At 42.0% G+C, this 12,676-nt stretch overlaps 1 protein-coding gene across 1 annotated transcript; it reads right to left on the bottom strand.

Annotated features, from left to right (window-relative positions):
* Positions 1-536: 536 nt before the first annotated feature.
* Positions 537-11,971, bottom strand: LOC145774458 (uncharacterized). Its single transcript, XM_082585712.1, has 9 exons — positions 11,699-11,971; positions 10,360-10,557; positions 9,322-9,448; positions 8,621-8,745; positions 3,630-3,740; positions 3,010-3,153; positions 2,393-2,489; positions 2,113-2,273; positions 537-1,818 (listed from the first exon to the last, which is right to left on the bottom strand). The coding sequence occupies exons 1-9, from the start codon at positions 11,969-11,971 to the stop codon at positions 1,186-1,188; spliced, it is 1,869 nt and encodes a 622-aa protein (XP_082441838.1). The 3' UTR covers positions 537-1,185.
* Positions 11,972-12,676: the final 705 nt, after the last annotated feature.

The raw sequence follows: 12,676 nt of genomic DNA, 5'->3' as shown, positions 1-12,676 counted from the left end.
TCAACGGCTGTGAAGGCTGCAGCATGTCACCAGCTCCAATCGTCTTGGCTTGCCTTGCCATTGGATAAAGCTGATGGCTTCGTCAAATTTATGTGTGCTTGTTGAGTGTGCGCCATCAAGTCCACGTTAATCAACTCACGCACAGGCGTCTTCGCAAGACACCCAAACTGATATATTATGTAAATATTTGTTCCTTCCTCTCAACATGGCAAGTGCATGTCACGGAAGGCGACAGTGGCTTGGTTGAGATGTTTGCTCGGGTGACGTTTCGTTTTCTCGCAACATTTCTCCTTCTGATTGGTTTATCGTTGCTTAGATTTTTCCCAACTGTATGAACGCAATACGGGAAATAAATTCCTTTGTGAAACATATATGCATCTGAATTGAAATACGGTACATTTTAGTCCAATTAGGCTATCTCGCGTTCCAAGAATAATCTTTCAATTTGTTGCAAACCACCTCTTGCAAAGTCAAAGGTGGCTTTGAGCCATGTCGTCCACTCTACATCCGAGAACACAGCGCTATCATTTGTTAACATTTCTGTATTTAAATGTTTCAGAAGACAAATTGGTTGAGAGCTAATGAAATTCGAATGAACTTAAATTACTTTGTCGTCGTCAACTACAAAGGGAGGGCACCAGCAAATTGTGCGACAACAGACGATACAACGAAATACAAAGAAAGAAACAAGTATTTGTGAACCTATCAAAACCAATGCCAGTGTCCAGCTAGGGGGGAGACACCTGACCATCAAGAGGGCGTTAAACCGGCGTTACATGTTATGTAACAATGTGCAGGGCGTATCAATATAGGCTTATAAAAAGACAGGGAATGTTTCATTGCCCCAGATGTTGGAAACCCAAGTTTCATTAATGTCTCAAGACCTTTACCAGAACCTTCGAAGCATTCCTCATGACAACAACCAGACAACAAGCTGATAATCGTTCAACGATTGCTCACCCCTCCGCACATGACGTCATCATAACTATTAATGACATGACAGAACATAAAGCTTCTCATGTGATTTGATAAACTTGAAAAATTTCGACAAAACATCACTCACTTCACTGCTTTCCAAAGCAGGTAGGCTACAATAAATCAACGAGGAATGCACTGGACCATGATTAGTACCAAGATATTTTGATGATGGCGTCGTACAAATCATTAAACTTTGATAGCTGTCAATCAAGTTGATATCTCGCTGGTGTCAATCATACCGCTGTCTCGATGGCTGGGCTTTTTAGTAACTGAAGCGACTCGCCTTTTTGCATGTTCTTTTGTCACGTTTCCATTGGAAACTATCGCTTTGTATGACGTGTCTTGCGAATCTGGATGACATACGTTTGTTGAAGCGCTTTGCGCAAGGAAGCTGTCAGATAACGTTGCCCTCGGCGACGAATACGCGCGTTCACCGTCAGAATCGGAGAATAGTTTGTGGTCTTTAAGAAGAGGTTTGCCCTCGTGGGTCACAACGTCAGATTTAGCTTGGTTGGTCGTGTTCGCCAGGGAGGGGTCGCTGGCGCTTCGTTGGCTTTTGTGCAGGTTGCGATTGATTGATGCAGTCGCTGTTGCCGACGACTGGCGGCCACAGACGGTGTGGTTCCTTTCGCGTGTGCTTTCATTAAGAGGGCCGATGGTGGGGCCGAGTCTTTCAAACAAGCAGCCCACATGGGGTTCGTGAAATTGGGGGAGGGAAGGGGAATCGGGGCTATCCATCGATCGAATCCCGCTACTTGATGACTGGAGACGATGCGTTATAGATTCTGCGCGGTGGCGCTCTAGTGACCCACACACTTGACGCATACAGTCAGGATTCCTCTGAAATGAGAATTACGTCAATAAACGAATGGAATTGTTCGGCGACTGCAAATAAGACTCGATAAAAAGTCATTATTGCAGATTTTCCTTTAAGTTGATTTTGCTTTACGATGCAAAGAGAATTTGTACCACAAGTTAGAAAGAAGACAAGAGAAAGTTTTCTATTGTCCAGACAAGAAACAAACGAATGTACACAAACGTTTCACTCCAAATGACCCAACAATCCTTATTGGAGTGCTGGTACTTGCCATCTCGAACACATTGATGACGCAACAAAAACAAAGCGTCACCCACATGGAAGAATACGTCACTACTGTCGCTGGACTTCGGCTGGGGCTTATCAGGTGGGAAAACCCCTGCTTCGATAACAACCTTCCCGGACGTTCCTGGACTAGTTGTGGACCCTTGGAATTCTTTGTCTTTGAGGCAGCCATGCTTGTTCTCGTTACGATGGCCTGGAATGAAGTTTATTTTACATATTAACTGAAAGTTTTTTAAGTTCTTTAACAAAAGATTTTGGTCTTGATTTTATTGAGTTTGAGTTTGCGTCACAAAGCTGATCGATCTAAACAACCTGAGCTTGAGAATCGTCGTCGGAAACCGCCACGAGAGGTGCCAGTGATGCTTCCACTGGTCTCAATGTCGGTTTGTTTGATCCGTCGCAACAAAACCTGGAAGAAACAGATTCATCAAATGAGGAACGAAACCACCAGTCGAAGAAGCATCAAACAAAACTACTTGTCCATGCCACACTCAGGCAAACAAACTGAACACGAAGAGTTGCTGGAGGGAGATATTGTGTATCGTGAGTTAAACATCAAAATCAGCTTCTGATTGATGAGCGATACAGTGACATTTAATCAATGCCACCAGAGGTGCCATAAACACTCACATCTATGCAAAGTTGGAAGAAGATGGGCCAACCCTCATACCGAGCAGTCCGAGCTGCCCTCACAGTTTGGTGTGAATTTGATGTTTACGTAATTGAAGTGGTACCGTGAGTCCCGAGTTCGATCCCGCGTCTGGCTTCGAGGTGTCTTGGGTTGGACACTAAGCAGACCGCTCATCTGGACAGCCTTACAACCCGCTTGGGTTTGTCCGAGATTTTTCAATATGCCCTTACATGGAGTGGATGCACATAACAACTAAATTATGAGGCAAAATTACAAAGTATTTCCCGAAGATTCTTACCTGCAGCTCCTGCTTATAGCGGACATTAGTGAAAAGGTACACGATAGGGTTCAGCATCGGTTGGAGGAACGCCAGGCCAAAGGTCAACCACGTGACTAGGGTAGGTGACTTCTTGCCTGATGACGTTTCGCTCAGCACCCGGCTCTGTGTGAAACTACGCTGTTGATGAATTGACGCTATAGCACAAATAACTTAAAAGAAAAACGTGTTCAGAAGTTCATCCCTATCACAACGACAATAGTGGAGGCTGTTCATAAAGAGCCATTCTTCCATCACAATACCATGGAACAACACAACAAAATCGATCCTCGTCGCCCATAAACTATTAAGATGAAATTCACTACGTCATCTATTGTTTTGACGTCAATTCCACGTAATTTTGACGCACAATCGACGTAAACTCCTGACCGCGTGGTGGGCACGTGACGTGATCGAGCCTTGTTCTAGATTTGGAAACAATCGAGAAGCAGGAAGTAGTGGTCAGGTAGAAACTTGATTGTGGAATTTGTGGACTCGATGATCGACCATGTCCTCGAAGCGAAAGGGATCAGAGAAGAATTTGACCACTCAATGAACTTCCATTGCAACTTTTCACTGTGTTAAAACCAATGGCCACTCACCACGTATGGGAGGTAGCACACGATGAAGATGCAGCAGACAGCCATGGTTGTGATGGTAGCACTCCGGGTTCGACTCGGCGCTCGCGTCTTTCTTTGTGCCAGAGGTTTGTGCTGAAAAACAATAAAAGATTTGCAAAAGATCTTTTAAATTTCCAACTTTAATCACAAGAGTAACAGCGATCAGCTTTTGGCAGTTCCAGCAACACTCCACACTCAAATGCAGCAACACAAAACTGGGAGAAACTAGAGTAAAGTGCATCTTGATTTAAACTTCGGTTGACTATCTAAAATTATTGACGTATAACTGTATTAGTCATAATAAAGTCAATTAGGAATTGAATTAGGAACAGTTCGCAATGGGAGATAGCTGGCAACAGTTTTTTTTATTTCTGTTAATAGTTCGACGCCAATTTTATCAAAGGAGGTAACTAATTTTGTCAGATATGTAGTCATTGTAGTCTCACTACTTTCAACACAAGAAGATGGTCATTGGTTAAACATCGGTCTCGCCTCCCCGCCGCATCTTGCTCACATCTGAAGAACTTGCAGCAAAGGTGCACATCAACAAGCAAGGTATTTGAAGTGAGAGTTACTTGAAATGTTTCATCAGTCTGTACGACCGGCCTTTATTAATTAGCTGGAATAGTTAGAGGTAACTAGAGAAGCAACCAGAGAAGAACTTGGCTGACAACTAGGGTGGCTCGTTTTTGAACTTTTTTTTAAATTCTCTCGGAGTAGTGGGGAAATGGTGCTAATGAGTGAGAAAACACTCATGAAAAAATTTGAGATTCGTAACAAATTGTCTTCAGCCTCCACATGGAGCTCAAAAATCGAAAATGGGGTCAAAAATGCAATTTTTCCAAAAATATTTTTAGTTTTGGTAGATACAATATTGTTTAGACATATCTAATTTAACTAAGAAAAAAAATTGGAGTCATTTAAACCAGGGCTTCCCAAACTTTTTTGCTCCCGACCCTTTTCAATCTCCTAAAACGTTTCGCGGCCCCTTACAATTAAAACGACGAACAGTGCGAAATATACACTTGTGGTATTAATTGAAAATCTTAAATCTAACAAAAATCAAAAACAATTTTCCGTTCTTAATAACAACGAAGCCAATGGGTAGCCTACTGGAACCAAAACAAAAAGCAAACACATTTATTCATTGTGATGGGTGTGACTGCTTTCTGCAACAAAGCAACTCCAGCCGTGGCTCAGTGTTTGTTAATGCAGGTCTCAAGGGGGGTTTAATAGGTTGTTGGAACGGTAGGCGAAGTGAGAACATTTCAGATAAATCATTTTGAAATATTTGTTTCCAGATGTTCAAATTTTTGATGAACGCATTAATTTTAGATCTCAATGCAAAATATTGATGTTTTGTCCTGGGAGGGACAAATTACATTCGTTCAGTTTTTCAAGGAAATCTGACATTTGGCATAATTCCAAAAGCTAGTATAGATGTCATTGCGAAAATGGTGGACCAAGACTGAATTCTATTCTGTTAGAAAAATCACGATTTCGGCATTCAACGTTAATTGGCTAGCCATTTTAAAGCTTTGACTTTTGAAAGCCACCTCACTTCAAAATGCAGTAAAAGAGTTTTTAACTCCGATTCCATTTCACCTCTTAAACTTTCAAAAATACGGGTAGCCTATTGAGTGCGTAACTCTTAATAAATTCCTAATAACTGTCACAACATCTCGCATAGAAGTGTTAATATGCAGTACCTTGTGCAAATTGGTATACTTTCTGCGACCCCTGAAGTTCTTTACGCGTTCCCTTGGGGGTTCGCGACCCCCAGTTTGGGAAGCCCTGATTTAAACTATTCCTTCAGCTTCCTCACAGCTTCTGAAAATTTCGATTTTGCTGAAAATTTCGCATTTTTGTTTGTGGTTCGCTCTTTCAATCTCGCTGACAAAGTGCACGTCAGTGGTTCAAAGCCAGGGAAGGAACCAGCAAGTAGCCTGAGGTGAGGGGGATTTCAACCAAAAACAATGATGTGTAGGTCTACAATATACATTAATCCAACCTTGCAAATACACCGTGAATAAAGTTACATTTCCCTGTTTTAGGGGGCGAGCGCTCGATTCGCCCCCTCCGGATCAGTCACTGTTCAAACCTTCCACTAACATGCGTGCTTCCCTCAGTCCGAGGGCAAACATTCTCACAATCATTTATAAACGGAAGAGGAATTCTACGTTTATTCAACGATATTTTTCCGTTTTAAAGTTTTTTAAATAGTTGTTTTTTTAGCTTATTGATTATTGAGTTGCAGAAATCAACCGGAAAAGAAAAAAAGAACGCGCAATGACGTTCCCAACAATGAGAATAAGATTTCGTTTTCTTTTTGCACTGTGACGTCATAAATGACGTGGCTATGACTATCGTGGACTCTGCAAAGAAATGCAGCAGAAATAATTATGATCATAGTTTATTTTGCACGCATTCCGACAGCATTCTGTGGTCACGTAGGCAGCGAAGGGACGTGCAGCTTCTGAGTCAGCTGCCCCCTATTTTGGCATGCCTTTGCCTAGACACAGCCACGTGCTCTGGAGCGATATCGAACCCATATCGTTTCGAACGTCGCGGAGACGTTCTTAACCCTCAGCCATGCAGCCTTCAAGTAAAATAAAAGTAGTATTTCCGATTCTGCCAATGGAATTTTAGGGGCATGTTGTTTCAGCCACTGAGGGGGTGGTTGTAGTCCATTAGATAACCGTGAAATTGGTGGCGTGTCTAGACTGCTTCATTAGCAAGCACCAAAGTGCTTGTGAATATTTAATAACTTGTTCAGCAGTTAGTAGAATCTTCGTAAAAACGTAGAATCAACGTTAAAAAACAAGGAACTGACTGTTTCATTCTATTCAAATTACTTTTATAAGAAAAAAAAGGCGAAGTGATACAATGATAATAATTGATAACCACTTAATAATGGGCTCTCGTAACTGTGCATAAGCTATGGCGCTTGAAAGAAATCCTGGTAGTGTGTTACTGTGTTGGTGTGAAAGCAAAATGCTGGTCTACAATTCTGATGCTTAAAATCCCTTCCTGCGTTACTGTGTCTTTATAATAATAAGTGAGAATGATTGTCTTATTTGCTACAATAAGTAGGCTAAGTAGGTTTCCGTTTGTAGCCTTTTTTCCTTCTTTACTTGTGAAAACAATGCATCACTCATGGCCTACTTGCACTGAATATGAATCAACTGGAGTAGGCTAATAAGTCTTGTTAAAGGGACATAAGTCCGTCCAGTTACATCAGTGGTTACGCGCCAGGCTCAAGATCACGTGGCGCTGGTTCGACTCTCGGGGTGTGCGCTTGAGCAACGCATTTCAGGACTGCTTTCCATTCAGCGGCACCTAGTGAATGGAACAATTCCCCGGCAACAAGACTTCAACAATCGGAAACTTCACTCTGTCAATCTCGGTGACCGGGCCTGCGTCAAGAACAATGAAAATGTACGAGATCAACAAGTGACTGCTTCATAAGAAAAGAGAAAGTTTCTGTGAAATTTCAAATTTTGACTTGCTGCTTTCGGTATGTCATCAGTACATCACCATTGAAAATAACAAAACAATCTCATTGCGCCCAGCGGCGAGATGTTTAAGGGATTAATCTGAGCGTCTTTGAGCGTCTTTGTAGCGATCGACAGATGGAGAATGTTTATGCGACGAATGTCTCGGATTGTGATTAGTGACTTGACGGGTGCCACGATTAATGGAAGCTGATGACACTAGAGCTGCCATACAGCGCACGCCTTCGCGCCAACGTGTGCTTCGTCACAATTGGTTTGTTTGTTCTTATAGCGTGGCGATGACACCCTTGGGCACCCTGGACTTCAAAACAAAGATATGTGATAACTAAAGTCTATGACGTCAGTGAGGTGGGTCGTTTGTAAACAAGATGACAAAATCTCTGGGGATTCCCCAACGGGCCACGTGAAACGATCTAGCGTGTTCTGTAAACGCAGAGCCGAGAGCATCATCTTTGTCTGTTTTAGATAAAATCAGAGTTCGATTTATTTTTCACAATCAACAAACACACTGCCACCTCACAATGGACTCGGGTTGCTTTCTTGAAGGAGAAACGGAGCTAAACCCACCGAGATGGGAATGCCAGATCTACGGTGCTGTAGAACCCATGGTTACCATGGGAGATGTGATGTTCTGAGTACATACATCACAAATTGAATTGTCGACGAATGTGACGTAGATTTCGTAACAACGGACGATCACAAGTTGCAAGTGTGACGTCAACAAAATTAGCAGGTTTGGAAACTCGTATAATTTATTGATGAAGCTTTCACTACTATAAAGACTGTAATCTATATAATCACTACTGCACGACGGCTTCTTCAGTATCTTATTCAAATAGAATTGGAGGCCGACTTGTTAGTTCTAACTAAAACTTTTCTCTGTGGCGCCCTATGTGGGACTTGTTCATCACATCGCAAGTACAGAGGGGAACCACCGTATGACGTCGCATTCGAAGTCTTGTGTCGGATCAACAACAAACGAGGACAAATACAACACGAAAACTAATAAGAAAATAATCACTAATAATAATAAGTTAATGATAATTTATAGCAAGGTAATACTTAAAAGCTATCTTCTTCGTTCCGAAGTACTGTCATATGTAATAGTAAAATAATAATTATACTGAAATAGCCAAGTCATAAAAATAATGGAAATATCATAAAAATAATATCTTAAGCAATAACTGTTCAATAAAAATTGGTCGGTCAAACTCTACTCGTGTCATTGAGGGAAGCAGCATGGCTTAGAGGAGGTGTAGACTCCATGCGCCTACCGATGAGACTTGTGTAACATCGCAGCAATTGGATCAGAATGATGGTGTTGTTTATTGTGCTTGATTGCAACAACGCCCTCTCTGTGACGTAACATACGTCCAAAAGGGGGCGTTTTGGGGTTCAACCTACCTCTAGCCATGCTATCGCTTGGAGGTGGTGCTACCCTCTTGTTCTGAACCTCACCTTTTTGGAGAAGGACATGGTCGTGATCTTGGTCTGGAAGGCCACGCTGCAGACCGCCATGAAGCCCAAGGCCAGTAGGATGATGGAGTGGACGATGAGGACGTAGGCGCGGTCGACCCGGTCGTCTGACAAGAGAAAATTTGTTTGTGACGTTGACATTGTTCCCATGTGACGCACAATGGTCGCTCGTTCCCAACCTATATATAGTTGGTTGGACCTTGTAGCGTCGTCGGAAGCCGATGCGTCACTCGTGTGACTGATTGAGCAATCAAAGAGCCAATTGAGCAACGAATACCCGCCTGAACCAAACAACCAACACAGGCGACGTGCAAGACACAGGCTCGACTTTCACAAAAACTAAATTTGGAACATTTCTTCGCAATCAATGAACTTCATCGCGTGCTAGAGTTCATAACAAGAAGTTGTCTATAACAAGTTCCCTTATTTATCTTCCTCATCAACAAGGAAGTCAGAGTAGATGATTGGTCGGACCATACCCGGAGGGATAAACTGATGATCACTTAATCATCAGGAGGAAGCGGACAGAGCAGATACTGAGGAATGATGTATTGGCCGATTTTCTCTTTCACTGAACATCTTCCCGATTGAAATCATTGCGCGTTGTGGCATTTAGTTTGAAACAACGACAAGCGAATGAAGAACGTTATCGATTTAATAATAATAATATTATTTTGTTACACCTGTGATTGTGTCCAGAAGGCAAAGTCTTCTCCCACGAACCACATGGTACTCCCCCACCCCACCAAGTGGAAGAGCTGTGGCTGCCACAACAAAGAGGCAGGAAAGCGGCAAAAGCACTTTTAGCATCTGCAAGACAATAGATGAGTGATTACGTAGTAGTAAAGATTCCGATGCGGTTCTCTGATGTTTCACAGCTACTTTGGCGACTGCAACCAATGCGCTTGGTCGGTTGCAAATACTATAACAGTCAATGTGTGGTGAACCCCACGGGAATATAGATGCACGCTTCAATCTATAAATTGTTAGGGCACAATTTCCAAAATAAAAACATCTTATACCATTTGGTCGAGAACAATGGCGCATTGTATCCAACCCTCAATACGAGCAAGGAAAATAAAGACGATGACACCATTTAAAATGTTTCTTTTGTGATCAAACAAAAAATCTTTTTCTTTTCTCTCGTTTACTTTTTTTGATATCTTAAACGTCACAATGAGGATTGTTTCTGTTTTCTAAGGTGGTAACACTAAGAGTTTATCCTGCGCATGCGCAATGCACTTGCACATGACAATAAAGGAACATCACAAAGGGTTTGAGACTGGGCGACGTGAGAGGTGACTGATGACTGAATGAGTTTTCGAATGTGGATCGATGCAGACGCGATATCAAGACGACGACGACAAGTCGGCGATGGAAGCATTGATCGTTTCCGGGATGAGTTGTTGTTCTACAGCGCATGTCTCCATCTTGTCATTGTGACATCACAATAAAGCAGAAGGAACTTACAAAAATTGAATTTTCAAAGTTATTTATTTCGATCAGCGAGTCCCAACTTGTTTCGTCTGCGAACTCGTTTGTAAATTATACTTTTGAACCTTTTTATCGGGAACTCGCTTTGTGGGTCACATTCACCTGTGAACCAATGGAAACAACGACCTGATGGTGACCTCCCAAGCAAACTCCACACAGGCAACATGTTAGCCACCGACAAACATTTCCAAGCACGATATGTTACTTTGCAATAATATTTGATCTACCTTCAACCCGAGATGGCTTCTGTACTTGAATGGCTGGTACAAAGCGATGACGCGGTCAAACGCCATTAGGATGGTGATGACGGGGGACACTAGAAGGAGCGAGAGAGCCAGGAACCCCATAATTCTGCAGCAGATGTCACCCCCGAACCAATCACAGTCCCTGCTAGCCAGGGCAGGCATAACGAGAAGAAGGCCGGCCTGGAAATGAGTACTTTTGTTGATAGTTAGTTATTTAAGGTGCGAATATTCTCTTGTATAAAATCATTGCGCTCTCGTAGCTTCCACACTTGGCGACTTCTTTCATAAAAAAAAAAACTTTAATCGTTTACGTGTGAGACAAAAGCAGGTTACCACAAGTCTGCATTTTAAGTAACGAATCATACGCATAGAATTATACATCAGAATAAATAGCTACTCAGGCAATTCAGCGTTGAGCGAAGTGTGTTTTTTGAGATTCCGACTCTACTACTACTCTATGAAACCAAACTCTAATCTGACTCTGAAAAATTTCATCTTTTGAGACTCCGAATCCACTCCACTTCAAAATCAAACTAGTCAATGAGTATGACACGAAACAGAACAAGCATGCAAAAATCTTTGGCAAATTTAGTAGCCTAAATGTTTTTAGTGGCGCACAATTATAAGCAGTAGGCCTATTGCTTGTTAAGGGCATTGTTTGATTTAAGTAAAGTGCAAAGTTGCTGAACCAAACTTCAAATCTACTCCACTTCGCAAGTTTTGTAAATAAAACTCCGAATCCACATCATTTCCTGCAAATCGGGCAAACTCCGGCTCCACACCAACTCTATGCTCAACTCTAATATGCATTGATGGTTAGCTACAACTTGTGAAAATGGCCGCTGCGACAACTCAGCTACTGGTGAAGACTGTGACTCTTCATATGCGCCAGTCAACCTCGGTGACCGAGTATGATTGGTTGGAATCTCCCACAAGTTAAGAAAAACAACGACGAGCTTCAGGAAAGCCTTTCTCGGTCCAAAAATTCTAAAAATTCCGTCAAACAATACATTTCATCGTCAGCACACGTCAAACAATAAAATTCATCCTCAGTACAAGTCAAACAATAGAATTTATCGTCAGTACACGTCAAACAATAGAATTCATCGTCAGCATACGTCAAACAATGGAATTCATCGTCAGTACACGTCAAACAATGGAATTCATCGTCAGTATACGTCAAACAATAGAATTTATCGTCAGTGCACGTCAAACAATAGAATTTATCGTCAGTACACGTCAAACAATGGAATTCATCGTCAGTACACGTCAAACAATGGAATTCATCGTCAGCACACGTCAAACAATAGAACTTATTTACCTGTAAAGAGTCCGCGACATTCAAGAATCTGATGCAAAGGTATACTGGATTACTACGCCCTCTAATGGTTACCAAGGGAACGCGAAAAAGGACGATAGCTGCGAGAGCGTTGAGGATGAGAGTGAGGGAGAGGACTCCGGTGAGAGCGGTGTTTTCGAATGTCCACTTGCATCGTCCGATCGACGACGAGGCGTTCAACGCTTCACTGACGTTCCAGCTTATGTTATAAACCTTTGCTGATGTCATTGCCCTGACGTCATAATTGTGCGTCATAACTATTGCATAGAAAATTAAGAAGTCACTCTTATAAAAACATTGTCTAAAACGAAACAAAAATATTGAAGTAAACATCCTTTAATTGCAACAACGCGTTTACTACGGAGCAGCAGCTTATCCAGAGAATTGCAATTCCACTTTGAAACGAGTTGTGTCGTCATGATGACGAGTTGTGTCGTCACAATGACGAGATGAATCGTCACGATAACGAGATGTGTTGTCATGATGACAAGGTATGTCGAAAATTCGGTACTTTTTAAACCGAGTTTCGGTACCAGTACCCGGTCTGGCAACACTGATAAAAGGGAAATGTTTGTCATTTTTTAACGTAAATAAAGAGTTTTGCAGCGATTTGAGATTCAGTGATCACATTTTGGCAAATTGGATTTTCAAAATTATCATTTTAAAGAGATATAAAGTAAATTTAGCTTAGTGTTCAAAATTATATCGGCCTCAAGTTGTCAAGGCCTGAACGCCATGTGACTACTTAGTTGGGTTGGTTGGTTTTGAATCTTTATCCTCGGACTGACAATGCCTTGATTGGTTATTCCTGGTAGTTTCGCATACTTGTAGACTAGGCTCTTGACGCAGGGCCGGTTACCGAGATCAGCAGAGTGAAGTTTTCGATTGTTGAAGTGTTGTTGCCGGAGAATTATTCCATCCTCTAGATGACGCAGAATTGAGAGCAGTCCTGAAATGCGT

This window comes from Aplidium turbinatum, chromosome 7 (assembly GCF_918807975.1).
Source record: "Aplidium turbinatum chromosome 7, kaAplTurb1.1, whole genome shotgun sequence".
Lineage (NCBI taxonomy): Eukaryota > Metazoa > Chordata > Ascidiacea > Aplousobranchia > Polyclinidae > Aplidium > Aplidium turbinatum.
Note: the sequence above shows the minus strand (reverse complement) of the source record. Positions and strands in the feature narration are given on the sequence as shown.

Coding starts and splice junctions, on each gene's coding strand:
- LOC145774458 (XM_082585712.1), bottom strand. CDS start 11,971: ATGACGCACAATTATGACGTCAGGGCAATGACATCAGCAAAGGTTTAT. Junction 8,746..9,321: donor CCTTCTGGACACAATCACAG/GTGTAACAAAAT, acceptor TTCTCTTGTCAG/ACGACCGGGTCGACCGCGCC. Junction 3,154..3,629: donor TGTGCTACCTCCCATACGTG/GTGAGTGGCCAT, acceptor AGTTTCACACAG/AGCCGGGTGCTGAGCGAAAC.